Source organism: Phaseolus vulgaris, chromosome 6, assembly GCF_051622355.1.
Source record: "Phaseolus vulgaris cultivar YP4 chromosome 6, ASM5162235v1, whole genome shotgun sequence".
Classification (NCBI taxonomy): Eukaryota; Viridiplantae; Streptophyta; class Magnoliopsida; order Fabales; family Fabaceae; genus Phaseolus; species Phaseolus vulgaris.
The window spans coordinates 35,865,631-35,891,899 of record NC_143503.1 but is presented as its reverse complement, the minus strand read 5'-3'; the positions used below and the strand labels follow the sequence as shown (position 1 = coordinate 35,891,899).

The 26,269-nt window shown below is 32.2% G+C and overlaps 5 protein-coding genes across 6 annotated transcripts; 3 read left to right on the top strand and 2 right to left on the bottom strand.

Annotated features, from left to right (window-relative positions):
- Positions 1-589: 589 nt before the first annotated feature.
- LOC137832670 (ubiquitin thioesterase otubain-like protein) lies at positions 590-4,792 on the bottom strand. Its single transcript, XM_068640967.2, has 10 exons — positions 4,626-4,792; positions 4,486-4,533; positions 3,981-4,230; positions 3,632-3,697; positions 3,456-3,539; positions 3,197-3,319; positions 1,613-1,665; positions 1,389-1,438; positions 1,213-1,313; positions 590-1,047 (listed from the first exon to the last, which is right to left on the bottom strand). Exons 3-10 carry the CDS (start codon positions 4,146-4,148, stop codon positions 781-783), a joined length of 912 nt encoding a protein of 303 aa, XP_068497068.1. The 5' UTR covers positions 4,149-4,230; positions 4,486-4,533; positions 4,626-4,792; the 3' UTR covers positions 590-780.
- A 1,788-nt stretch (positions 4,793-6,580) lies between these two features.
- On the bottom strand, positions 6,581-7,572 carry LOC137832669 (uncharacterized). Its single transcript, XM_068640966.2, has one exon. It carries the CDS (start codon positions 7,189-7,191, stop codon positions 6,748-6,750), a length of 444 nt encoding a protein of 147 aa, XP_068497067.1. The 5' UTR covers positions 7,192-7,572; the 3' UTR covers positions 6,581-6,747.
- A 4,506-nt stretch (positions 7,573-12,078) lies between these two features.
- On the top strand, positions 12,079-15,059 carry LOC137832668 (phosphoinositide binding protein). The gene is made up of 2 exons (XM_068640965.2): positions 12,079-12,468; positions 14,236-15,059. The coding sequence occupies exons 1-2, from the start codon at positions 12,230-12,232 to the stop codon at positions 14,909-14,911; spliced, it is 915 nt and encodes a 304-aa protein (XP_068497066.1). The 5' UTR covers positions 12,079-12,229; the 3' UTR covers positions 14,912-15,059.
- Positions 15,060-16,920: 1,861 nt separating this feature from the next.
- On the top strand, positions 16,921-20,297 carry LOC137832666 (protein PLANT CADMIUM RESISTANCE 11). Of its 2 annotated transcripts, none has more exons than XM_068640964.2 (5): positions 16,921-17,729; positions 18,421-18,484; positions 18,653-18,817; positions 19,641-19,706; positions 19,796-20,297. In XM_068640964.2, exons 1-5 carry the CDS (start codon positions 17,470-17,472, stop codon positions 19,988-19,990), a joined length of 750 nt encoding a protein of 249 aa, XP_068497065.1. In that variant the 5' UTR covers positions 16,921-17,469; the 3' UTR covers positions 19,991-20,297. The 2 variants fall into 2 exon arrangements, with proteins under 2 accessions (XP_068497065.1, XP_090159823.1); XM_090303697.1 differs by lacking the exon at positions 16,921-17,729 and adding an exon at positions 17,809-17,920.
- Positions 20,298-22,726: 2,429 nt separating this feature from the next.
- Positions 22,727-25,987, top strand: LOC137832665 (cation/H(+) antiporter 15). The gene is made up of 3 exons (XM_068640963.1): positions 22,727-23,148; positions 23,309-24,301; positions 24,389-25,987. Exons 1-3 carry the CDS (start codon positions 22,927-22,929, stop codon positions 25,688-25,690), a joined length of 2,517 nt encoding a protein of 838 aa, XP_068497064.1. The 5' UTR covers positions 22,727-22,926; the 3' UTR covers positions 25,691-25,987.
- Positions 25,988-26,269: the final 282 nt, after the last annotated feature.

Below are 26,269 nucleotides of genomic sequence, written 5' to 3'. Positions count from 1 at the left end.
TATCTTGTTAGACGTGAATGGTTTATAGTATGATGTGTTATTAAAATGTTTATACAGTTATTTTTATTATTATTATTATATAAATGAATAAGGGAGGGGATATTTAGGTCCGATGCAAACATGGTGCCATTGGGAGGTGACAGTGACAGTTTCAAATAATCTATGGTCAAAACTACTTTCCTTCTCAAAAATGGAAAGGAGGGGTAGTGAAAGGTACATATTATCTGAAAGTTCCTATCCTACCCCTTAACCCTTTATCTTTTCCCCACTCTTTTCTTCCTCACCCCTCTTTGCTTCATCATTTAGACCAAAACAAGGCTATGCTTTTCCCTCAAAAATATTCTTATTAAAAAAACGCAAGTGAATATACGTTGTGATATCAAGGGAAAGACAAGAATATGAGACTTGTTAATGATTACCACAATCAAAATGGTTAACTCAAGATTATTTTTTTTAACCATCGATGACAAAAATGGTTATTTATCGGCATAATGAGATAGCGCAGGTGCTTCATTTTACAGAAGCTACACACACAAGTGAATAACCCCCATGCAGAGATAGTGAGAAAAGTGACATCAAAGAGAACATGTAAAGCACAAAGTATCAAGCTGAGTTTTAATTCTCAGTGCGTTAATGTTGACGTACTTTGTTGATCAATCTCTTCCAAACAGATAACATTCAAGAAAATTTACCATCCAACATTATCAAGGTACAGACCACACGTGTGCGTTAGCAACCACCAAAAAAGTAACAAAGGGTCTTTTCCCCAAAATGTCATCATCACTTTGGATAGAGGATATCGTAGTGACCAGGGCGATATAGCAGTGTGATGAAAGGAATGTTCTTTTCGGAGCTACAACAAGCAGTTGGGAGATCACCAGCCGCTGGCATGAAATCATGATGATTTACACTCACACCACCACCGGTATCACATGAGCTGCGGTCGAGATACACAACACGGATTGGAATGCCCAGTGCATCTGAAAGGGCAGTAATGTGCACATGGTCGCTCTCTTCACCCATTGGTTCAACAGATAGCTTGCAAAACTAAACCACAATAAATAACATGAATTATATTTTAAAATCACAAGACTGAGATCATGGAAAGTTTTTCAACAATAGAACTAATGGTTATATAGTTTCTGTTTTGCTAGATATTAACTTCACAAACAACTTTTGGAAGAATAATAAAAATTTCAGCAATGAACAAACCTGCTCGACTGTTGAATTGGTCAAACCCAGTATGAACGGTTCAAAAAATTCTGTGCGCATTTGTATTTCAGCAGAGGTAACAAACCTGAAGAACATAACGACTACCAAAACAGATTTGTCAAGACATGTGGAAGAAATGAGATCGAGGCATTTGGGATAGGTTTTAAGTCACTCACCATAATCAGATATTGACTGATCTCGGCTTCTAATAACAAGCTCTTCATGACTGTGATCATATTAATAAAAAGTTCATTCAAACAAAACCCCAGCAGAAATAGGAAAAGAATAACAAAATTACATAAACGATAAGTTGCTGAAATTAAATATTTTAGGAGCATATCATAATTCTGGTTCATTATCGTAAACAAGGCATATTCGTGGTGAAGGAAAACGCTAACACCTTATGGACGTCTCTTTCCCTTGAATAACACATTCCAGCTGCTCAAGGAATAACTGAAATTTTTACAACAATAGTGTGAATCAAAAGTAAATTTATTTATATCCTTAGAAGATGAAATTAATTGTATGAGCCTTCCAACACATGCAAATGCCCCTACAGATTAAGAAAAAATATAACCACCTAAGGTCCAGTCCTCCACTTCATTTTCTTAAAAACAGTAAACATGTATTTCAAGCATCGACTATACTTTCACCATGACAAATAGAAGAACAAGTCAAAAAATATCATCTGTAGAAAATTTCCTGTAGACTAAAACGACACATATTTGTTCTATTCTATGATTTCCCTATCTATTTGAACAACTAGAAGTTTTGATTTCCCTTTCGGTGAATTTTCATTTAAATAAATGAAAACTTAGTAGAAAAGCTAGAAGTTGTGAATAGCTTCCGGTTCAAAAAGAGCCCAGACCACAGCACCTGTATGTATGTGTAAAGGCACTTTGCCAGGTTCGTAGGCATAACATAACCGTTCAAGCCACAAACTTTCTGTTCTATTGAAGTTGCTTAATTTTTTGTGCAAGATTTGACAAGATATCAAGCTCAAGGTGATTAGAAAGGGGACGAAAAGAATAAAGAAAAGACAGCAATGATATTGAACATGGTAACTGTCAATCACATGATAACTAAGGCAATCTACTCCATTTTATTTAAAATTTTGGACAAAAAAAAAGTTCAAATTTATTCCCACACAGAGTTAGTTGCACAAGGATTATATAATGTTATTAATTTTGAACACATGAATAGAAATAATCACTAATCACCCAATTCTCACATAAGACTGTTAAGGAATTAAGAAAAGATATATGAAAAACCTTTTTAAACATTTCCCGTTGTTTTAAGGGCTTAGATTTGGGTATAAAAAGTATTGATTGCTACTTTCCACCAAAGACAAAGTAAGTATAGGAGAGGTTAGAACATTCACAGTGCATGGTTTCTTAAATGGATTGCTGAAGTTAATTTTGTGGACCCTGTAATGCCACATAGATTTTAGCACTATTTAATGAAATTAACTCCAATGATAAAATTGATAAAGTGGTCACTTAGTCTAAATTTTATGCATCCTTCAATTGATTTTCTTTTTTGTGATTTTTTTAGGAACTTAATTGTATTGATTGAATGAATTTCATTATGAGCTTCAACCTTTTTAGTTTTGATTGTACTTTTAGTTTTATAATTTCTCTCTGTAATTTTTTTTTCCTCCAAAATTTGTAAACAACTGTGCTTCTATAATTTGTGTAGAAAAAATAGTACACCCAATGCTAGCTCCTACGCTCTAATGCTAACAAAAATTAAGCAATAATGCTTAGGATTAACCACCTCTTTTAAGCACTCACATTGAAGCTAGTCTTAGCACCACCCAATACAATATACCTTTTTCGATTAATAGCAACAAAAATTTTGGAGATTTTTCAAACTTGAGTTGGGTGTAGGCAATTTAGGCAAGAGAATATTAAGATGTTAGTATAAAATAAATAACCAGACATGTGTATCCCACAAAGACAAGGAATTGCAGTACTCAACTTACAGCAAAAAAATCTTCAAAGGTCAAATCTGCATAACCCAAGGTCTGCAATGCTTTTCTACTTTTTTCAACATTTGGTTGGACACGATCGACTTCTGCTTGGTCTTGACATTCCATAATATGCTCCTAGGGAAAAAAATTGATGACAAATCAATCAGGCCAAAATTGTGGGAATATTTAATTCCATGCTCCGTAGAACCCAAAGTAGCCCTCCAATTTAAAGAAGTGGATATGCTTTTATGCTAGATAAACTAAGACATACAAGATATGAAAACATAAAGCTTCGAAAGAAGCAGTTTCCATCTCCCCGAGTGCGACGAATGGCAGCATATTGCTCATCAAGCACCTGCATTAAGGGTAATACAAAAAACCCAACAAACATGAAAAGATGAAAGGAGAAAATAAAGTACAGATGAAGCTGAGATAAAAGGTTTATACCTTTATTTTCTCCAGCAAGATAGGACTGCCAGATTTATATTCAGCAGCCAAGCTACTCAGCGCTTCCTGCCAATTTGTCACATGAAATCATTGTCCATACACTTAATTATTAAAATTATATTCCACCCCTTCCATCCAGAAAAGAAGCAGCAAAGAATAAAAATAATGATAATGGACACAGATTAATACAATTTATACGTAATAACTTGTAGCTTTTTCCTCAAACTCAAATGGGTCAAATTCAGAGTTTCAAGGAAAGTTATTACCACGATAAATTATAAACCAATTAAACTTAAAACACTGGATAAGAAACGAAATAAGATTGACATAGTTATTCACTTAGCCTTGCCTTGTCACCAACAAATGGAATTTTCTTAGCTTCGTCAGCCTGAATTGTATACTGTTGTTGCATTATGTCATCGTCCCCGAAATTATTCCACTCGTCAAATTCAGAGTCTGCAACAGTCACAGACGACGTTATTTCCCCATCCTCCACGACTGCTTCTTTACTCTGCATTTTCCCCCCAAAGCAGTTCGGTCTTTTTTAATATCCACTACTTTCTAGGAGAGTAAACAATCTATTCAAAAACTGCACAACCCTGCCACGAGCAATATCCGTTCATATCAATCTCCAAAATACGGTTAATATTCCACTAAAGAAATTCAATTAAACTCGTACCCAGGAGACAACCACAATCTTGCAATAAAAAACTATAGCGACAACGCCAAAATAAGTTGAATATATTGGCAATCAAAATCTTGCAATCTATTCTTTGGGTCACATCACGAGACAAATATATCGACGCACAAGACAACATTAGAATACAACCTATGAAAACTGAATAGAAACCTACCGGCAATTTCATTAGCGGTGTTAGGAAAACCCTTTCTCGGAGCTGCAACTGCAAACCAAATAAATCACGTTGATATCTCTTTCAATTCGCATTGAGAAATGAAAACAAAAGAACATGAAATGGGAAAGGTTTAACGGAACCTGCGCGCGTTACGATGAGAAGAGAAACCCCATAATCAGTGCGATAGTGAAGTGCAAGACTGAGATCAGTAAACGCAAATCCCTAAATCCCCAATAGATGTGAAACGCATCGTCGTAAGCGTTTTATAATGCACGGCGCTGACGGTTCGATTAATTAGAATATTTTCACTTTCAAAAGATTTTTATAATTTATAATTAATAGTACATAAATATTTGTTTTTGTGTAGGAATCTTAATTTCATACTGAAAATGTGTTTTATCCCCAGTTGATTTAATACCTAACTTTCATATTATATACTTATTATTAATATACACTTTAATTAATATGTTTTCAAATTTACTTTAGTAACATGATGTTTTGGACCATTTGGTCCTGTCATTACAAACATATTTATATGTTTTAGCATTTAAAATAAACACCAAAACATTGAATAAATTGCTATATCTACGTTTAAGTGTGAATAGTACAGTATAATATGCTTTAGTGATAACAATTTCTTTTAAAGAAAATGAGAGATAATTTACATTTGTTATTTTAAAAGAAAAAAAAGTCGAAAATACATTATATTAAAAAATCATTATTTTTTCTAAAAGATTAGCCATTATTAATCGATGTTTTTTTTTTATCGATTTGGACATATTCATCAATTTTAAAAAATGGTTTTACTGAATACTTACTTTGTAGTTCAAAATAATCACACATGAAAAAGACCAAACATCACCGGTTTTTTTTTTATTGAATTCGCTAGTTCGGTTCAGATTTGATAACAAAGATAAAAGTAAATAACTTGTAGTATCAGCAGTAATTATAATAATAACAAAATAAAAACTAAAAAATACTTACAAAGTTTGGTCAAACCATCATTTTCCTATTTAAAAAGGAGATTTGAGCTTAATAAAATAAAAGTTTGTTGAGAAAAGACATGTGACATTTGTGGGGTAGGAAAAGGAGAGTGGTGGCTATAATTTGAAGATAAAGGAGATATCCATGATACAGAATATTTTGCACTTCTGGTTCATATATATGCATGCTACAATCATACAAACCAACGGCTTTGGAGCACAAAGAATCCAAGGAATAAGCACATATTACATAAACCAAATGTAAAAGCTTCCACTTACAGCCACACACCCCTTTCCCTTCTATTTCCATACTCTCATTGCATATATAATTCCTAACCCCATCACATTCCCTTTTTTTATTCCTTCAAATATTGTTTATAAACTTATACTTTAACCTAGTTTAACATTCTTTTCTATTCTACATGGAAGCCACGTGAACATGTTGGACTTCCTTGGTCCCACTTCTTTCTATTCTCACCTTCAAAACTTAATAATATGACTCTATTTCATGATGACTCTCACATAACACATACATCCATGTTTGTTTTTCCTTTTCTAACTTTCTATTCTAATCTAAGACATCACCATTTTCTGTCTTCCTTTTGCTCGGGTTCAAAGACAATATAGGCAATTGTCCTAGTTCTGACAAATCTTCAAAATCACTGTTTAGAATCAATTTTCCTCATACTTCTTGATGTAACTAAATTAGTATAATTAATTAGTACTACAGTGACAGATTCTAATAATTAATGTAAGTGGGTAATCTAATCTCTGATCAGATCATCAAGGTTGAATGCTCTATGATTGCGACCCTTTACTATTTTCAAAACAAGAAAATTGAAATCAACAGTAGTGTCTTTTGGCATTCAGAAAACTCAAACACATTGTGACAGACTCAATTCTCAAGCTGGAGAAAGATTACAACAAAAACTATAAAGCCAATTTGAGAGACTACCTAGCATTCCAACCTTCTGTATTAAACTGTGTTCATAAGAGGGTGGATTCATAATATCATTACAGCACAAAAACCAGCAAAAGATTTTCGGGATTATGAAGGGAAAAAGAAACAAGAATGAACAAGAAACTCTTGGATACAATTTTTTAATGTGTTATTTCCTCAAAATTAGAGTTTTATTTAATCTTATTAATTGATGTTATAAAAGTTACATTGAAGTTTATATAAAAACTCTAATTCTGAACCAACAACAGCATAATAAACACTTAAAAAAGTGTACCTAAACTTTGTACATGAAGATGTCGGAAGCATAAATCCGAAACATTAATCCGAGGTACCCTCTTCAGCATTAGAGGAGGTGGTAGAAGCAGTTGCAACACTATTTGAAGAAGTGGAAGCTGGGGGCGGTGGTGTAGATGTCCATGGAACCACTTGATTTTCTTCATCATCTTCTTCCACACCACGCTCATCGTTTTCTACATGATCCTCCATCACACCATCATCATCTTCATGGTGAATCTGACGGCTGCTGCTCCCACTGTTGTTGTTAACACAAGTGTTGCAAATTGAGATGGTGGGTACAAACTTGGGTCCAGTTCCTTGCCATGCCGTTAGCGACTGACAAACGTGGCAGAGAAGAATCCTGGGATGTTTGGTGACGAGGAAGTTTGCACTGTGAACCTTAGCATCGCATTTCCAACAGAGGCTGGCTTGATCTGATTCACAAGACAACTTTGCAGGACTGTTACAGAGATCACACTTCCTCATCTCAACAACCTTAAACTAAATTCTGTTCTCTCTCTGTTGTTACAACCTCACCACAAGCCACATATCATATATTAACTTGTGAACAAATGTTGTAACACAATCCTCTCTTGTTTTTCTTCCACAGATTTTGCTTTCTCGCTCTAAGGTGGAAAATTTTTGCAGAGAGAGAGAAAAAACTGTGTAGTGTAAACGCTGATGTTAGTCATTTAAAAATAAAAAAAGTATTAGACCCTGAATGATCGGAAATTAAAGAATCTTGCATGATGGCAACTAAGTTTATGTCTCTGCATAAAGTCAAATTAGTCCTCCTTGTGTCATTCAATCTTCAAAAATATTTCCACTGGCGAAATACATAATTTTGAAGACTGATTTACTGGTTCAATAAACATTTCGAGACCGTAATTAGAATTGAAGACTGATATAATGAAGTTGTATTTTTAGCAATTAATTTAACTATTTACTCGAGAAAAAGATAAGGAAAAACTACAGTGTTGGTCACCCAGTTAGGTCAGCTTTCAACACATTCATGATTCATGTTTCCAGTTTTAGTCATGTTCGCACCGTGTTTGAACTTGGTGAACTATGTTGAATTTCTTAGGTGGATTTGGTCAAGAAAATTAGGATGAAGTCATTAAGACAATTTTCAACCGCTTCAGATATGGAGTTTAGGGATGTTCGTTCTGATATTAAAAAGAATTTTAAATATATGAATAAAAGGAACTTTGTTTTTGTTTAAGAAATAAATTATAATTCCTTAACTGTTTAATCTAAAAGCAGTAAAAAAATGAGAAATTAACTAAAGTGAATGAGTGAGAGTAGAAAAAAGAGAGTAAAAGAGTTTAATCCATTCAGGATAAGTATAAGGAGAAAGTGATCATAGACGAAGGAAGATGTAGAAGTTTTCTCAATTCCTAGAAGAAAAATGATGGAGAAATTTGAGACTAAAATGATTAAATTCCGTAATGTGTGCCCTATGAGGTAGATAAGATATTATTGAAGTGGCTTATTGGCACAGCAATAAGCAGAGATTGGCACATCAGATTGCACTAATATTTTGTTTTAGTTAAGTGTGACTCTTTCTGAAGAAGGTATGGTTGCTTCGTTGACAGTGTACGGATGCACTTAATTCTGTCTCTCTGAATCACAAACACAGCAATACAGTCATGAATGAATCTGTGGGCTTTGTGTCAGGTTTCCCTCAATTTTCTCTTCGAATAAGTGGTTTTCGGTACATAGGTTTTTCTTTTGTGTGGTTTTGACAAGTCTTCACAATATACATAATTTATATGTTTCGGAGTTATCTCTATCGAATCCACTTATCAAATATCGATAATTGTAGAATATGTATGGATAGTGTTTAATTAACAAAATATTTATTTAAATTTTGATAATTTTAACATGATTTTAATTCAATTTTAAAAGGATAAGTATATTAATTTTTAAAAAATTTAAATTTATTGAATAATAATAAAAAATAATACATATTTTTTTTAAAAAAAATAACAACTGAATCGTGTACATAAATTTTTATTGTCAATTTATATAATTCATAATTATATAATATATAAATCTGTGTCTATGTGTCTTACATTTTAGAGATTATAAATATCTAAATCCGTGTAAGATTAGTATGATCGTCTGTGCTACATAGTATACGACAAATTATAATTGAAAAATAAATAAATAAATAAATAAATTTATTTTTAATTTTAAAACTATATTAGCTCAATAATAATTATAAACTGATGTCTTTTAACGTGCATGGTGAAATTAACATTTTGGCATCTACTATCCACCAAATTAGAAGGCATATATATACATTCTTCGAGAGAGTTTATCCTGCGGAACAATTCAAAGTTGCTTTCAAACATGCACGAGCTGCCCTACAAATCTAAAAACTGATAAAATCAATTACTAAAACAATAGTTTCTCATTTTAAAGAATACCTACATTATATTATCATTCGATAGTGTTCGTATAGATACTATGAAGAAGTGCTATATTATCGCAATACATAATATATATTTTCTAATTTTAGAATAATCATTTTAAAATTCATACTAATGATAATTTTACATTAACGACGTGTCAATATTAAACTTGTATTATTTTAACAATGATCAGTATATTACAACTAACAGATAGATTTAATATTTTTAAACATGATTTAATTCAAGTTTTCACTACAAACTAAATTATTTGAAGTTATAACTTTTCTAACGTGATTTCACTTAATATTTGACTAAAAATAAATTAAAAAAATTCCCAAAAAACATGTTTTGTCATTCTCAAGTTTGTACATGTCGGAACAAGTTAATAGTTATTTTTAAAAAAAACTTCTTCAACCTTTTTTTCATTAACAATATCAAAATATAGCAAACCGAACTATGTAATGTTTCAGTAATAATATCGAATTTATAAACTTTTTTTATGTTATATTTTTTCTAAATATATAATTTTAACTAAAATTTAACCTAAACATTTAAATAAGGCATGATCACCAAAGTAGATTACATTTTTGGAGATTCCATATTAAACTAAATTCCGACAACTTTGTAATGTTTTTCTTTAATTTTTTTATGATTATAATTTTGTAATTTGATTTTTAAAAGAAGTATAAAATATGACATCATTTTGAAAAGATATAACGGATTTTTAATTTATAATTTAAAATTAAAAATCTGAAGTGCTAACTAGTTTTAGTACATGATGTTGTTACTATGTTTTGATTTGTTTATTCTAATTAATATTGTAAATACTCTTTTTAATTAGTTTCTTAAATTGTTACAGGCAAGATTAAATTATAAAATTCCAAATCAGAGTTTTCTGTCTTCACCGGTAAAATTTAAAATTAACACATTTAATATTAGAAGATACATTTAAATAACTATATAAATGATTGAAAGTTACCAAAAAAAAAAAAGAAAGTCAAATAAAGTTAGGGTATATAGGGATGACAAAGTGGGGCGGGCCATGCGGGCTGGCCCGCGACCTGCAGGTAAAAAACGTGGGGTGGGCTAACCTTTTCAACCCGCTAACCCGCATTAGTCCGCCCCACATTAGCCTGCGGCCCGCGCGGGCCAGCAACGGGGCGGGGCGGGCTGGCCCGTTAACTCGCAAGAAAAAAAAATGTCATTGTTTTAATGTGTGCAAATGACGGGAAAGATTATAATTATGAAAAAATGGATGAAAGTTCTTCTAAGACGATTTCCAATGTTATTGAAATGGAAGAATGTCAATAATGTTTATGTTTAATATTTTTTAATTAATGTTTATGTTTTATGTTTTGGAATTAGGTATGTTTAATGTTTTGGAAGTGGAAGAATAGTGATATTTGATATTTATCTTAATGTTTAATTTTTTTATGTTTGACTGTGTTTGAAAAAGAAGAAAAAAAAAAATTGGATTTGATAGTAACAAATATATAGGTTTAATTTGGCAATTTTTTAAGAACAAAATGTAAAAAAAATAAAATATTTAATTTAAAAAAAAAACGCAAGCTGGCCCTCAAACCTATGGGTCAGCTCTTATGCAGGGCGGGTCGGGAATTCTAACCTGCAATAACTTTGCGGGGCGGGCCAACCCATCCTACATTTTTGTGGGCCGGGGCGAGCTGGCCAGCTTTGCCACCCATAAGAGTATATAATGTGTGATTTACATAGAAGGTCTAATACTCACATCTTATATACCATACCACCCTTTCTACTAGTTTGATAAATACAATTTTATTTTACTAATAACAAATTAATATATCTAATTTTATAATATTTTATTATTATTTTATAATAATATTATTATTATTTTAATTCAAATATGATAAATCAAAATATTACTTTTTCATATAACATAACATTTGTTTTTTTTAATGAATATTAAAATTCATTAAACCCGTGGGTCGCGAGTTTAAAGACTAGTAAATATACAAACGAAAGGCATACCAAATTCATAAAACTCCAATCAATAAATAATTTCTGAGAAATTATATGATTTGAAATATTATTTAAATATTGCTAGATTTTAAAACATGATAGTCTTAATTGAAATTCTGTAATATTTAAAAATCCTGAATACCACGTCACTTTTTTATTAAAAAAATGTTTTAAAGTCTTTTGAATTCTTAATTAATTACGCTCACGATATAAACAAGATTATACATTTCAATAGATAACATTCAATCATTGGTCTAATATCGATATCTTCATCGGTTCAGTCACTGATTTAACATGTAAAACATTTTTTAAATTGCAATAATTTATCTAAATTAATTTCAGACTGTTTTTATAGTTTTTCTTTTAAATTTGTTTGTTTTAAAATAGTATTTTTTTAAAAAAAATTTCAGAATAGAATTTTGAATTTTTGTATTGATTCAAGACTTGAAAGCTTTTTTTTATTTTATTAAATTCACCTTCATGGAGACTATAGAACTTGATTGATGTTCAATCTAAAACATGGTTATAAATAAACACACTGAAACCAATGTAATTGAGTCTCTCAAACAATAAAAATAAAGTTTTAAAAAATAATAATATTAAGTTATTTACAATTGTTGTTGAATTCAATTTTCACATTAATTCCACCATATTCATAAGTTTCACGGTTAATATAATAGGAATTTTTATCTCTTGAATGACTAAAATATAATTAGTTATCTAAAATAAGAATGGTAGCGATTGTAAAATAAATTATTAATATGATTTTTTAAAAGATAAGAGATGAAACTAAATGTGAAAAGAAAAGGAGCAGCCTGAATCTTATATATAAAATAAAATAAAAAATTATAAAGAATCCCAATTGTGTCATATCTTATCTTAAAATAAATTTCCTCCTAAATATATTGGTTTTAGAAAAAAAAAAGATAAAATTAGGAAAATGTCGAGAATTTTGAAAAGGCCATAAAAACTAAGAGGCCCAACCCATTAACAGGTCTAGTTGAATTGTCGTTGCTTCTCGTGGTTTCATTGACTCGACAGAACGAAGTCGAAGTCGAAGATCTGAAACCCTAACAATCTATCGTTTGTGGTGTGAATTGGGGAAAAAGATGCCTCAGAGACACTCGAAGAACAACAACGATCTCGCGTTCTTCACGTACGACGAGAAGCGAAAACTTGGATATGGGACACAGAAAGAGAGGTTGGGGAGGGACTCCATCAAGCCCTTCGATGCGTGTTGCCTCTGCCTCAAATCCCTAATCGATCCCATGAGCTGCCACAAGGGCCATCTCTTTTGCAAAGAGTGCATTCTCCAGTGCCTCTTGTCTCAGAAGAAAGACATTCAAAGGTATCCATTCGATGCCTTTTTTTTTTTTTTTTGTGCCTGAAATTGCAGAGTCTATGATTCAACCCCAAGTATATGCGTCGTTCAAATTCGTGATGACGACTGGTAGAAATTGGGGATACGTAATTTTTAATTGAATTGTAGTATTCGTTCTGTAGTTATCTTTGTTAAGGGTGGGAGGGATGGGTTCGTATGAATTTTTTGAGATATACTTTTTTTGTTATTGCCTACCGATTAGTTTGTTTTATTCGTAGTTTTGTAGAATTCATGGGTGGAGCTTTCTTCAAGGATGTTTTTGTTCTTTGATATGATCAATAAACTTCACTATTTTTTTTTTTTTTTTTTGGAATTTGGATAGTTGAGCCGTGTTGTTTAAGGCATCCTTTTTGTGTGTTCTATGGTTTTTGTTTTGTTTGTGAAGTTGGGTTGAATTTTATATGCTGCGACTGAGTAATGGTACAGAAGCCTTGTAAAGGTGATGTCCTGCTCGCGACTATTGGTTTGTTTCATGTCTCTGCCTCGACAATCCTTTGTGAAACCTGCTGATTGAAGATTTTCACTTGTTATGTCTTCTTTGAGACATGCGAGTTAAGACATGAATTGGGAGATAGCTTAGGAAAAACATGGCAAATAAGAATTTTCTTTATGACTTTGGAATTAGGTTATGGGATCTGGTTTCCTGCTGCAGACAATAGCTCCACTTTTTTAGTAAAATTTGACATTTTATATCTGTGCATTGGGATATAAAATGGATATATTCGTGTTTGTATGCTACGCGGCCACTAAATATTAGTAGGAACTGATAATACTGACACATGAAAAGTTTGAAGAGCTATTTCTTTTAAAATTGAGCTGGACATCCTTGTTCAAACAAATTTGGAATTTAGGTTAATGAAATTTTTTAGTAAACTGTTATATTTTTGTTTAATAACTTTAGTTGTTCCATGGGATTTGATTCTTTAACTTCCTCACTCTTAATATGGATTTAACTGGGTTCTTATGAAAGAAAACTACAGGATTGTGGGGACATCCCATTTACTCCCCCCCTTCCCCTCTTGTTGTGTAGTATAAATGCAAATCTTTTACTGAAAATAAAAAGGATGAAATTCACTATTTTAGATTTTTTTTTCTGCTTATGAAATGATGATTGAGGGGATTCTTCAGTAGTTAAGGAAATTAACTAATAAGATGAAAAGTATTACTCTCTCATAAGTCATAGCAATACCATTTACCGTGGGTTATCAACTATTTGATAAATTTTATATCATGATTGACCATCTGTGTGCCACTGAAGCTCAATTTTTGTTATATTACCTTTGTTTTTTCATGTGATATGGTTCCAGTTGTCCATCATTAGCACTTACCATGAGCTTTTTCCATTTTTCTTGTTAAATTTAACTTTCCTTTGTCATCAATATTGATGATATACGTTATAATGCTTCAGTTTTGCTTACTAGATCCCACCTCTCTTTTAGATATTGCATGGGGCTACCATGTAAAATCATTTATTCTGTCAACCATTGCTTAACGGTTTTAATTTCTTTTATAATAAAGGAAATGATTTTACCATTCCTATCAAGCAGCATTTTCTGTTCTACGTGATTGGTGGTCTTAGTTCGAATGAAAAAAAACTTCCATTGATTGCTCAGAACTTTTAAATCTATATTGTCTTTGTTTATTAATTTTTCCTTGGTGTGGATACAATGTCTGTTTTGTTGTGAACGTTAACAATGTGATTGCGATATGATATAAATATGTATAATAAAACAGGAAGCTTGCAGCCCATGCTGCTCAGCAGAAGAAAGGAAAAGAGGAGGAAGAAGAGAAGTTGATGTTGCAAAAGGCCAAAGAGCTTGATGCATTTGATCAACAAAATCATGGTGCGGTACCTCAATACAGTGACAGAAATTATAGCCGTGATAAGAATGGTTTCCATGGGGCAAACAGTGTGAAGGTCACATCCTATGAGGAAGAAGCCCTTCGGACAATGAAGGCATTTTGGCTGCCTTCTGCTACGCCCGAAGCTTCTGTAAAAGTAGAGGCACCTTCTACCAGTACTATCTGTCCGGAAGGCAATGAGAAACTGAAGTTGAAGACACTTTTCCCTGTCCAGTTTACTGAGGATACGAGTGAGCAGAAAAAATCCAAGGCACTTGACAAGACCTACATTTGCCCAAGCTGCAAAGTTACTCTCACCAACACAATGTCGCTTGTGGCCCTCAGTTCATGTGGGCATGTCTTTTGCAAGAAGTGTGCTGACAGATTTATGGCTGTTGATAAAGTCTGTCTTGTTTGCAACAAGGCTTGTAAAGAGAGAAATTTGGTGAATTTGGAGAAGGGAGGAACGGGTTTTGCTGGTCATGGGGATCATCTTCAAGCCACAGACTTCAAGCATTTGGGAAGTGGTACTGGATTAGGGCTGGTTAGACCTGCAATGAAAACTTGACGCCTTATTGATTTGGGTTGTTAGGTGTATGATAGTCCATTCAGGAGAAGAAAGTTGTGCTTTAACTTCTCTTAATGATGTTGTTACCTTGTTAACATGGAAATCTTTATCTGTGTCATCTATATGATTTTCTACTTTGTTTGCTGTATTTTAGTTTTAGTTCACCCAAGATAACCTTTGATAACGTGAAAAATCGGCTTGACGAGCGAGAGATTATCTACCTTGTAAAAGTAGATTCATTCTTAGCTGTAGCTGTCACCACTGTAGGTTGGTGGGCGAGAAATCATCTACCATGTTGATGGGATTGGCTAATTTTAAATGATTAATAGACAGCTATAAACTTAATTTTTTATAATTTAATTCATAACAATTTTAGCATTCAATCCACAATTACGTCATTTTTTTGAGAGTTTTCTGACAACTTCGTTGGGATATTTGTGTTTTTGAATACTAATACTTATTTTGATTACTGCATATATTTGCAATTGTGGTGTGAACATGATTAGCGAGTCACGTTGCGGAGAAATTTGACTCAGCTCGAGTTATCTAATAGGGTAGTAAATCTAACAATTAACCCTTAATTTCTTGGGTAAATTAAATAAATATATCTGAGAAAATATTCTGATATGGTAATTTAATTTTTATAAAAATTATATTTATAATATTTTAGTTTATTTAAAATTGTAGTGATTTTAATATAGGTATAATAATTTATATGTATATGCTCTTGGCCATTATTATTTAGTGTTTTTGTGGTGGAATAAGTGGTTGCACGTGGGGTGGTTGAGGGAAGAAACAACACATTATCTTACGCTCTTAAAACCAACGAGGCAATCCCAGGAAAGCAAAACTGGAAAGAAAACCCTCGCTTTCATCATTGCTTACTTTGCCTAACATCTTAAATTCAGACATTATTACCTCAAACGACACAAACAAAAACAAAACGACAAGGTCCTACATTCTGCTACTACTCTATTCTGCCCTTAATGTACTTTATTTTTTTCAGCAAAAAAAATGTATCCAAGTATTACAATATACACTAGTTGTCTTCTGCATAACTAATTTAGACGATATGAAATTGAAAATAATTTTGTATATAATTAATTCAAAAAAATTTACACGCTCGTTTTTTCTTAAACGATATATTATATTTCCATGCCACGAAACAAAACCAAAGGTGGCTGCGTTGGGTGGGCACAGTGTTCTTTATCCACATCTACAATTCATCACTTATCTTCTCCTACTTATATTCCCCACATTCTTTTTTTTATGTATATTCTGTCCCTACCTCTTTCTTTATATAAAATTCACATTCATATCACATGGAAGAAGACAAGTTCCCAACCTTTTAAGTTTTAACTCAACCTAACAAACTTGCAACTTCGGTTTTTCCATCTCTTACTTTTAAAATCGAAAAACAATACCCTTATTAACAAGTTTTCCTCTTCCTCCAACTTCAGGTTATAATTAAAAAATGATTTGCATGACATGCCTTTGAGGTTATGCGCAATATGAATGTGTAAATCCAATTGTTTTCTTCTACTTTTACAATAGTTCAAGTGGGGTGCACTAGAAATATAGTAAATTCTAAAAAAAAACGAATTATTAGGACTTAAGAGCACCACTTAAAATAGAGAAACTTGGTGTTCGTGCTATAATTACATAAAAGACCAAACATTTCATAGAATGCTACTACTTCAAACTACATGTATTATAATTAATCATCGTTATCATAACTATCATCCCTTTTATTATATCAAGATTTCAACTTTTTAAAGAAAGATCTCTCTTTTAAATTCAAAATATCTCTGTTATGATTACTATATTCCGGGAACCAATCAAAGGCTATGAAAAGCCACATTATAGAAGATGCAACTTGTTACTATGACAATGAAATCGGCTTCACATCCAGCCCATTAAATTTGCTGAAACCATTGAAATGTATTAACATAATCCAATTTGCAAAAGACTTGTCCTTTTTTTCCAATTTCAACACTTGACCCTCTTTTAGCAAAGAGAAGAGTTTTGGACATCCTAAAAGATTTATCTATCATCTAGCCGATATTGTGAAGAAGGAGAAAGTGTTGACGTTTATTATTAGCAAAATTACCTCAATTGAAAAGAACAAAAATCAAAATTAGTAGACACTAAAATAAAATGAGTAATTTATGGGAAAATAAAATCTGACCTATATTCGCGTGAGGATGTGGTAGCTGCACTGCCATCCAAATTGACTCACTTTTAGGGTTGTGGGTTCCATACGCCATTATTACCCGCCAACCGGGGGATCATACTGTTTAGTATTGTTGTTATTTTTTTTTATTTATTATCGCCGGAACAACATTGTTCCACTTGCTTTCGTTACATCACCTACTCAAGCCACCACGACACCACCAACGACAGAACAATCCTCAATTTCCAATTCTCAAACCCTTCTCATTTCTGAAACTCCTTAAAGCGGAATCGCAAAGGGTGTCTTGGAAAGGGAGGGTTTGATTGAAAAGCAAAGATCTTTGGGGAAAGAGAGCAAAAAGGGGTGCGCTTTTGTTTTTGGGGCAATGGGGGATTTGGAGAAGCAAGAGAGGGTGGGGGAGGAAAGGGAAGAAAATGGGGAGGGGGAAAAGGAGAGGCTTTTGGAGGGTAAGGCGGTCGTGGATTTTGACAAGCTTTGTTCCTCTGTGGCGTTGCGAAGTACGCATGGAAGTTGGGGGAAGCTTGGGGTTAGGGAGGATGAGCAGCAAGGTGGGGTTTTGAGGATGTGGGAGGGTGAACTCCTCGATTGCTTTGAGGATCGTCGCATCGCCTTTGAATCTGCGTGGTGAGGTTTAATGTTACGTGCTTTTTTATTTGAGAATAAAGTAGTAATACTGTGTTTTTACGTGTTCTTTTGTATTTTTCTCAATGGGATGGAGTTGTGTGTTTGGAACAGTACATTTGTTTTGGACGAGGACGGCGTTAGTTTTGTCTGAAGCTATGCTTATTTTGGAAAGAACGAAGGGGAATTATTAGGTTGTAATTTCTGTCCTGTAAGATATCCTATTTCGTCATTACTCTTTAGGTCCCTGATGTAACCATGTAAGGAACGTGAATTGTGCAACTGGAAAGCGGGTTTCTGTTTAGTGTTCATTGTTGTGCTATGAATTTCCGCTCATAGATTTGTGGTTTCATGGTTTAAATGATAGAATTCAAGAAGGGAGGATGATTTTGTTATTTTCTCAATGTGTTGGGGGTGAGGGATTTGTGACATTGAAATTTATTATTTCTGAGTTACTGATATATTTGGTTGGGTTTTGACGGATTAAGTTAAATCATTTTAATTTGATTGTTCAATTAGATGTTTCTGCCTTCTTCTTACTCGTGTATTTATGTTAATGCCTCTGTGGCCTATGAAAGACTAAAATGCAAAATGACATGTGGAAACCAATAATGTGCTGTGGGTTTGTGGTATTTTTACAAGGACTTGTTGTGATATGTCATGTTTGTGAATAGTAGATCTTTCCGTGTTGCAGTTGTCCTTGCTACCGATTTGGGAAGAATATGAAGCTGGCTGGTTTTGGTTCTTGCTTTCTCCAGGTATAATTAAATTCTTGGAATTCAAAGTGCATATGTTGGTTAGAGTGGCCAAATTATAATTCAACCAAAGGGGATCATTTTTAGAATTGGCAATTACTGTGTGAATTTTTCTTTTACTTTTCCCAATGTAGCTCTCTGAAGTTTGAATTTCCATGTTTTGGATTGCAGGCTATAGTTTATTTTCTCCTTGTTATTGGTGCCCTCGTTACTTTCATTGCCTATACTATCACGAGGATTCACTACTTCCTATACCTAGCGGTTGCATTCACCATTGCTGTTGGAGTATATTTAGGATTCTACCGAACTCGAATGCGGAAGAAGTTCAACATCAAGGTGACTTTTTTCTTCATATACTGTAATTGTTTATGAGCCCTTAATTATTCATAGATATGTTTTCATGGAGTTATTTACATGTTTTCTTCTCCCTGAATTATACGTTTTGTCTTGTTTGGACAAGGCTCTTCTACAGACTACAGTAATGATGTATCCACCCTTCATTTAGTTTTAAAGAATTTAAGTTCATCTTCTTCTTAACCCTCTAAAATTCAGAGGTGGATTATCCTTAGTTGCTTACTTTAGAGATAATCATTCTTTATAGGAGGTTTTCACCTTGTTTTTGTTTTTAAAAAGTACAAAAAGATATGTTGCATTATAAGATATACATATTCTCAAAATATTTATAAAGAAGTTATTATTTCTAAGTGGTGCATTAATACCGGCAGTTGTGTAAATTTGACTATTCACATAGATGGACTGTGGAATGAAATGTACAGTTTAAATTTGTCTGTTTGAGAACAGCAAACTAGTGGTAGAACAGTTTGTGAAAGTACCAGGTTCTGTGGGATCTTGCAATTCTACTGAAATCATATAGATTTTCATCACACTGCGAATAAGCTGCTGATATCAAGGAAAAAATTATGATGCTAAACATAAAAGGGTAGATATGATTTGATCGCACGCACGCATGCAGTCATGTTGAACACGAGTGTTCATGACTGATACTTTGAGCAACTGATTTTCTAATCTGTGGACTGTAATGCATGATGTATGTTGACTTTATTTTTATGAGTGGTGCTTTTATTTTGTCTATTTACTAAGCTTTGACAAAATTTGGCTGCGATTGTACGTCTAAAGAACTACTTGATGATGTTTTCAGGGTAGTGATAGTTCGTTGGACGACTGCGCTTACCATTTTGTCTGTCCCTGTTGCACATTATGCCAGGTCATTTCAAAATCCTTTCTTTTTTGTGACATGAGTTGACTGTAATTGGAGTTATCCATTGTGTTGAATATTTGTAATATATGTTGCAGGAATCAAGAACACTTGAGATGAACAATGTTCAAAATGGAACATGGCACGGTCGGGGGGACACACTATGTATAGGTGGTTTTAGAGATGAAAGGAAACCTCTGTTCGAGTTACGTCCTCCTTCTGTTGTGTCCATTGATATTACTAAAGAAAATGGCACGGCAAAGAGCACAGATGCTGCTACCAATGGTTGTTGAAAAATTGGTTCTTCATCTGAATTCGTTCTGTGCCTAATATCTGCAGTGCATATTTCATTCCAAGTTCTCATCAAGAGATGAATGTAATGGCGGCTGCAAGGCATGTTCATAGGTGTACGATGATTCATTCCCTAGAAATGGGAATGGTTAAGGAAGTTGTTTTTAAAATGGTTGGAGGGGTGTTATGTTATGTCATTCTCAACTAGTGGGGTCCTATTTTTACCAAACCCTGCTGTAGTATAGTTTCATTAGTGTTGCAAAAATCTCATCCTAATTATATGTTATATAGTGTATGTTTTAAGTTTTATCCACTTTTCTGTTATCACCATCTTGCGATGCCACACGCAAAATTTATAAAAAATATAAATTAATACTTCAAGTGTCCTTAGTTCAAGGATGTTTTATACACATGTTAAAATCAATAATAAATGTATTATCTTTTAAACCAGTTTAACCGAACTAAATTCATTTTAATTGTAAACCTTAAAATTCACTTGGAAGAACCGATTTCAATAATTTTTTAATCATATCTAAAAAATATTTAATTGAAAATCGAAAATTGTTTATAACAATAATAAATGTCATTTTTTAAACTAATTTTATTAAAATAAACTTACTTTCTCAATAAAGATATTTTTTTTTGTTGAAAAATGGTTGAGCAAATTAGAAACAAAAATATATTAATATCTTATTAAAAAGTGAGAACATTAATTAAATTTGAATTTTTTTAATCAAGTTAAAACTGCAATTAGGCGAATGAAATACTCTCTCTACTCTACACACTCTTTTTTAACGCATTTTTATTGTTTATTTATTAATATTTATTAGAAGTTACAACGGGTTACTTTTTTTGTTTAATGATTCTCTTTCTTTGTATCTTTCAATAATTTTGACTAACGTGGAGGTGTGATGCTAACACTCTTCATAGAACTTAGTATAAAAAATATGAAATAGTCATGAGAAATATAATCCCAATTGATTATTTTTAATAAAAAGACATTCTAGAAATATATTTATTTTTAAGTATATAATTACTTTATTTAAACTTTAAATGCTTGAATATTTATATTTTAAAAAAATATCTTAAGAATTAATTTAAATGAAAATTATCTGTATATTTATAATACATGTAAATGTTCTTTTTCGTGGATGAAATTCAATACTGATTTTTTATTTTTGAAATTCAATACTAATGTTATTTTGAGTATGGAATCAATTCATGTTTCTTAGATTAACCAATATTGTTCATTATTATTAGTATTTCTAATATTAACTGAAAATATTTATATATTGGTTAAATAAATTAAAAAAAAGTTTAATGAATATTTGAGTAATAATTAATGAATTAATTTGGTTAAATAATTTTTTATTCCCACTTTGCTCATAGTCTTAAATAGGAGTTCCAGATGATGGGGTGACATATCTGTTTTTATCAAATGTAAGAGGGGGGTACATTATTGGGAGAAATCATTTTCCCAATTTCTTCCCACTTATATAATTTAATATAATTATATATGCATCAATATTAATATATCGAAAATCCTTATTTGGTATATTCTTTTTTATCTTTCTTCTTATTATTACATCATATAATATATGCTTACTTACATATTTTATCCCTTCATTATAATTATTATTATTATTATTTTACAAATTTTCATCACATGTTATAATGTATTAAAAAATATGACGGTAAAATGTGTAAAAAAACTGAAAGGTAAAATGCTCAAAATGTTGATATTGTATGGTAAAAATGCGGAATTAAATCTATCATGTATTTTATGTATATATATTATTTTTCTTCCAATGTCTTAAATAACATGAAGTGACATATTTGTCCATCTCACTATTAAAAAATTATGAAATAAAAATTAATTAGATTAAAAATAACCTAAACCCTAAACCGTTATATTATACTATTTTAGATATTAAAAGAATTTTGGTTTTTAAATTAATTTTTATTATTGATAAATAGTTTTTAAATTAGTATCTAATTAACTATCAATTTAAAAACTATTTATCAATAATAAAAACTAATTTAAAAATTATTTTTTTTAATCGGTAATAGTTACTAATTTAAAAATTATTTATTTAGAAATTAATTTTTTTATATCTTTAAAATGATTTTTAATTTAATTAATATAAAAAATTGTTTTTTATCTTTAAAATTAATTTTTATTTAATGATTTTTTTATAGTATATTAATTTTCTACTGATCATGGTCTAATTTTTGTTTGGACAAGTCTGAATGGTTGGGTTTATAACAATGCTGTTGTAGACAATGAAACCACCTTTTAATTCAAACCTGATGAGTATCTACTCCAATTTTTTTGTATTGTTGATAATAAAAAATATGTACTCCATACCCTGCATAATGTTTTTTCTTTATTACAATATATAAAAATCAATCTTAAAAGGTTGTATACAAACATAACATACATGCATAGCCTTCTATTAATCGATTTTTGTTTTTACCTTCAAATTTTGTTTTATTTCTTTTTTACCTTATATGAGTATTTGTGATGAAACCATGTTTTTTTTCTTTAATTTTAGTTTAATAATTAAATAAAAATTACACATAGAACTAATTAATACAAGGAATGATTATAATTTATAATGTTTGTCCAAGTGGCATGGAGAATTACCTCATTTTAGGCAAAGGTGGTGATGAAACATTAAGTTTTCAAAAATAGATGAAACACCATCTTATATAGTCTCTTTCTTCCATGGATGTTTTTGGGAGAGGGAGGAGGAACTAAACTCTCCCTTGATTGTGATTGAAAAATATCATCTTTTCAGAAAAATACACAATCAAAGGGTGTCTTCCCTTTTCCTTCTGTAGTTATCGTTTTAAAAAGGATCAAGGTGTTTATTGAGCCTTGATCGTATCAAAAAGCCAAAAGGTGTTTGTTGGTTGTGTTGTTCATTTGATCAAAATGGACAACACAACCATGACATCATTTAATAGCTCAGATCAATCCATAATTTGCTATACACCAATGAAGACAACAACAAATGGTTTATGGAAAGGCGATAACCCTTTAGATTATTCTCTTCCTCTATTTACCTTGCAATTAACATTAGTGGTATGTGCAACACGATTTTTTGCTTTAATCCTCAAGCCCTTTAACCAACCTCGTGTAATTGCTGAAATCTTGGTAAGTTTATTTCTCTTTCGTCTTTTATTTTCTTTTCCCAATCAAACACAACATTTGAAAGTATTGCAAGTGTCACTAATTTGAAAGCTTTTTTATTTTGATTTTTTTGCTTTGAAATATCTAATAAGAAGATGGAATAATTTGAAAATATATTTTATAGGGTGGATTGCTTTTGGGTCCATCAGTAATGGGTAGAAATGAAAAATTTGCCAATGTGGTGTTCCCTCTTAAAAGTGTAATGGTGGTGGAGACAATGGCAAACATGGGTCTGATATACTTTGTGTTCTTGGTTGGGTTAGAGATGGACATTTCAATCATCAAACGTACTGGAAAGAAGACAATATTGATGGCCCTTGCTGGTATGGTATTGCCCTTTATGATTGCTATTTGTTTATCCTCTTTAATAGCTGACACAAATGAAATAGACCAAACCAATTGTGTCCTCTATCTTGGTATTGTTCTATCTGCCACTGCATTCCCGGTGCTTGCTCGAATGCTTGTTGAGCTCAAACTCATCAACACAGAGTTAGGGAAACTTGCTCTATCAACTTCTCTCATCAATGATGTGTGTGCATGGATGTTGTTGGCTTCTGCTATTGCTTTATCAGATGAAAGAGTTAACATCTGGGCATCTTTGTGGGTTGGAGTATCAAATATTTTTTTTCTTTCTTTCTCCTTTGTTATTGTTAGACCAATAATGTCGTGGTTGATCGAGAAAACCCCAGAGGGAAAAGCCTTTAGTGAGTTTCAATTATGCATTGTTCTTACTGGGGTCATGATCTCAGCCTTCATCACAGATGTCCTTGGAACACATAGTATTTTTGGAGCTTTTGTGTATGGCCTAGTTATTCCAAATGGGCCACTTGGAGCTGCAATAATAGAAAAACTAGAAGACTTTGTTTCAGGACTTTTGCTTCCTCTCTTTTATGCCATTAGTGGGCTTAAGACCAATATCAACTTAATCAGTGGAACTAATACTTGGACTTTTGTGCTCTCGGTGATTCCTCTCTCTTATCTTGGCAAGATTGCTGGGACTCTCCTTGTTTCAAACATGTTCCAAATACCAAACCGTGATGGGGTTGTTCTTGGTTTACTTATGAACTCTAAAGGTCTTATTGAAATTATTGTGCTCAATGTTGGGAGGGAACAAAAGGTACACCACTCAATTTCTCTGTTGACGTAGTTATACCTCCATGATGGATCAACATTTGAACATGACCAATTAACTTTGCATATGCAGGTCTTAAATGATAAAATATTTTCAGTTATGATCGTTGTAATATTGATAATGACAACAATGATTTCACCAATTGTAACATTAATTTATAAGCCAAGAAGAAGACTTATACCTTATAAAAGGAGGACAATACAAAATTCAAGACTTGAGGGAGAGTTAAGAGTCCTTGTGGGTATTCACACTCCTCGAAATGTTCCCACACTAATTAATCTACTTGAAGCAACTTACCCCAACAAAAGGTCTCCATTGTGTGCTTATGTGCTCCACTTGGTTGAACTCACTGGCAGAGCTTCTGCAATGCTCACTGTCCATGCTAATAGGGAATCAGGAGGTCCAGCTCTCAACAAAACACAAGCACAAACCAACCACATCATCACAGCATTTCAAAACTTTGAGGAACATGACAATTATGCTCAAGTCCAACCTTTAACAACAATTTCCCCTTACTCCACCATGCATGAAGACATATGCAGTTTGGCTGAGGAGAAAAGGGTGTCCATCATCATTATTCCTTTCCATAAGCAACAAACAGTTGATGGAGAAATGGAAGATACAATCCCAGCATTCAGAATGGTGAACCACAATCTATTGCAAAATTCACCCTGTTCAGTTGGTATACTTGTGGATAGAGGCCTTAATGGATCCAACCGCTTGATTGGAAATCTAGCATCTCATCAAGTAGTTGTGCTATATTTTGGAGGACCAGATGACAGAGAGGCCTTAGCTTATGGATGGAGAATGTCAAGACATCCAAGGGTTCGCCTTACTGTCATGCACTTTATTCCAAGCCTATATTCAAATCAAACTTCAAAATCAGATCACTTATGGGCCAAGATTGATCGAAGTTTCACCACTATAAAAAATGGGAATGAGAACAAACTAGATGAGGAGTACATAAGTGAGTTCAAGATGATGGTTGCACATGATGATTCAGTCATTTACATGGACAAGGTTGTGAACAATGGGGAGGAAACTGTTGCAGCAATAAGATCCATAAACAATGTAAACGACTTATTCATAGTTGGGAGAGGACAAGGGACAATGTCACCACTGACAGATGGCCTAACAGATTGGAGTGAGTGTCCTGAATTAGGAGCCATTGGAGATTTACTAGCCTCTTCAGACTTTGAAACAACAGCTTCAGTGTTGGTGTTGCATCAATATGTAGGACAAGGGCCAGATGGAGAGGATAACTTTGTGGTTGAAAGACCATGGGAATCAAGTGAATTGAATCAAAACATAAATCAACAACAGTATATGCAAAGATATGCAACGCCAATGGAAACAAGACACTCTTTTTTTTAAAGTTTACTTAACCACAAGGCACAAACAAGTTCAAATCAAATACAAAGAGTGTATCGATATGTACATTTAAATGTAAATCTTTACTAATTAGCACAACAAATGTATAGTTCATACTAATATTTTGTTAAAGCCTACCCACTGCTAAAGTGCGGTAATAGTTGTTCATGAAAAGTGATCTAAGTGATTTTTTGAAGTTTTTGGATTTAGATTTGGACTTGTTCGTTCATATAAAACTAGAGTAAGAGAAAAAAAAAATTAACTTAAAGTATATAAAAAATGATATTTTTTGTTGTGGAGAAAAGAAAGATATTTTTTTTAATTTCAATATTTCTTAATTTTAAGACTATAATTAGTTAGTTAAAAATGAAGTAAAGATATTAGTATTTTTCCAAAATTATAACATATCATAAGAACTGCCTCGAGTATAGATACAAGTAAAATGTTTTAGAATTAAATTTTTGAAAAACATACCCTTCCAAAAAAATTATAATAGAGATCCCTTTGTTACAATTTTTTTAAAATGTGATGTAAGATAAGTTAGTGATGATCTTAATTTTGCTCACCTTCATATTCAAAACA

What these genes read in the sequence shown, in the direction of transcription:
- LOC137832670 (XM_068640967.2), bottom strand. Translation starts at nt 4,148, where the DNA reads ATGCAGAGTAAAGAAGCAGTCGTGGAGGATGGGGAAATAACGTCGTCT. An exon ending in GGGAAAGAGACGTCCATAAG is followed by an intron (nt 1,439 to 1,612) that starts GTGTTAGCGTTT and finishes ATATGATCACAG; the next exon opens with TCATGAAGAGCTTGTTATTA. An exon ending in TCAGTCAATATCTGATTATG is followed by an intron (nt 1,314 to 1,388) that starts GTGAGTGACTTA and finishes CTGTTTTGGTAG; the next exon opens with TCGTTATGTTCTTCAGGTTT.
- LOC137832669 (XM_068640966.2), bottom strand. Translation starts at nt 7,191, where the DNA reads ATGAGGAAGTGTGATCTCTGTAACAGTCCTGCAAAGTTGTCTTGTGAA.
- LOC137832668 (XM_068640965.2), top strand. Translation starts at nt 12,230, where the DNA reads ATGCCTCAGAGACACTCGAAGAACAACAACGATCTCGCGTTCTTCACG. An exon ending in CAGAAGAAAGACATTCAAAG is followed by an intron (nt 12,469 to 14,235) that starts GTATCCATTCGA and finishes ATAATAAAACAG; the next exon opens with GAAGCTTGCAGCCCATGCTG.
- LOC137832666 (XM_068640964.2), top strand. Translation starts at nt 17,470, where the DNA reads ATGGGGGATTTGGAGAAGCAAGAGAGGGTGGGGGAGGAAAGGGAAGAA. An exon ending in ATCGCCTTTGAATCTGCGTG is followed by an intron (nt 17,730 to 18,420) that starts GTGAGGTTTAAT and finishes TCCGTGTTGCAG; the next exon opens with TTGTCCTTGCTACCGATTTG. An exon ending in TTGGTTCTTGCTTTCTCCAG is followed by an intron (nt 18,485 to 18,652) that starts GTATAATTAAAT and finishes TTTGGATTGCAG; the next exon opens with GCTATAGTTTATTTTCTCCT.
- LOC137832665 (XM_068640963.1), top strand. Translation starts at nt 22,927, where the DNA reads ATGGACAACACAACCATGACATCATTTAATAGCTCAGATCAATCCATA. An exon ending in GTGTAATTGCTGAAATCTTG is followed by an intron (nt 23,149 to 23,308) that starts GTAAGTTTATTT and finishes TATATTTTATAG; the next exon opens with GGTGGATTGCTTTTGGGTCC. An exon ending in ATGTTGGGAGGGAACAAAAG is followed by an intron (nt 24,302 to 24,388) that starts GTACACCACTCA and finishes TTGCATATGCAG; the next exon opens with GTCTTAAATGATAAAATATT.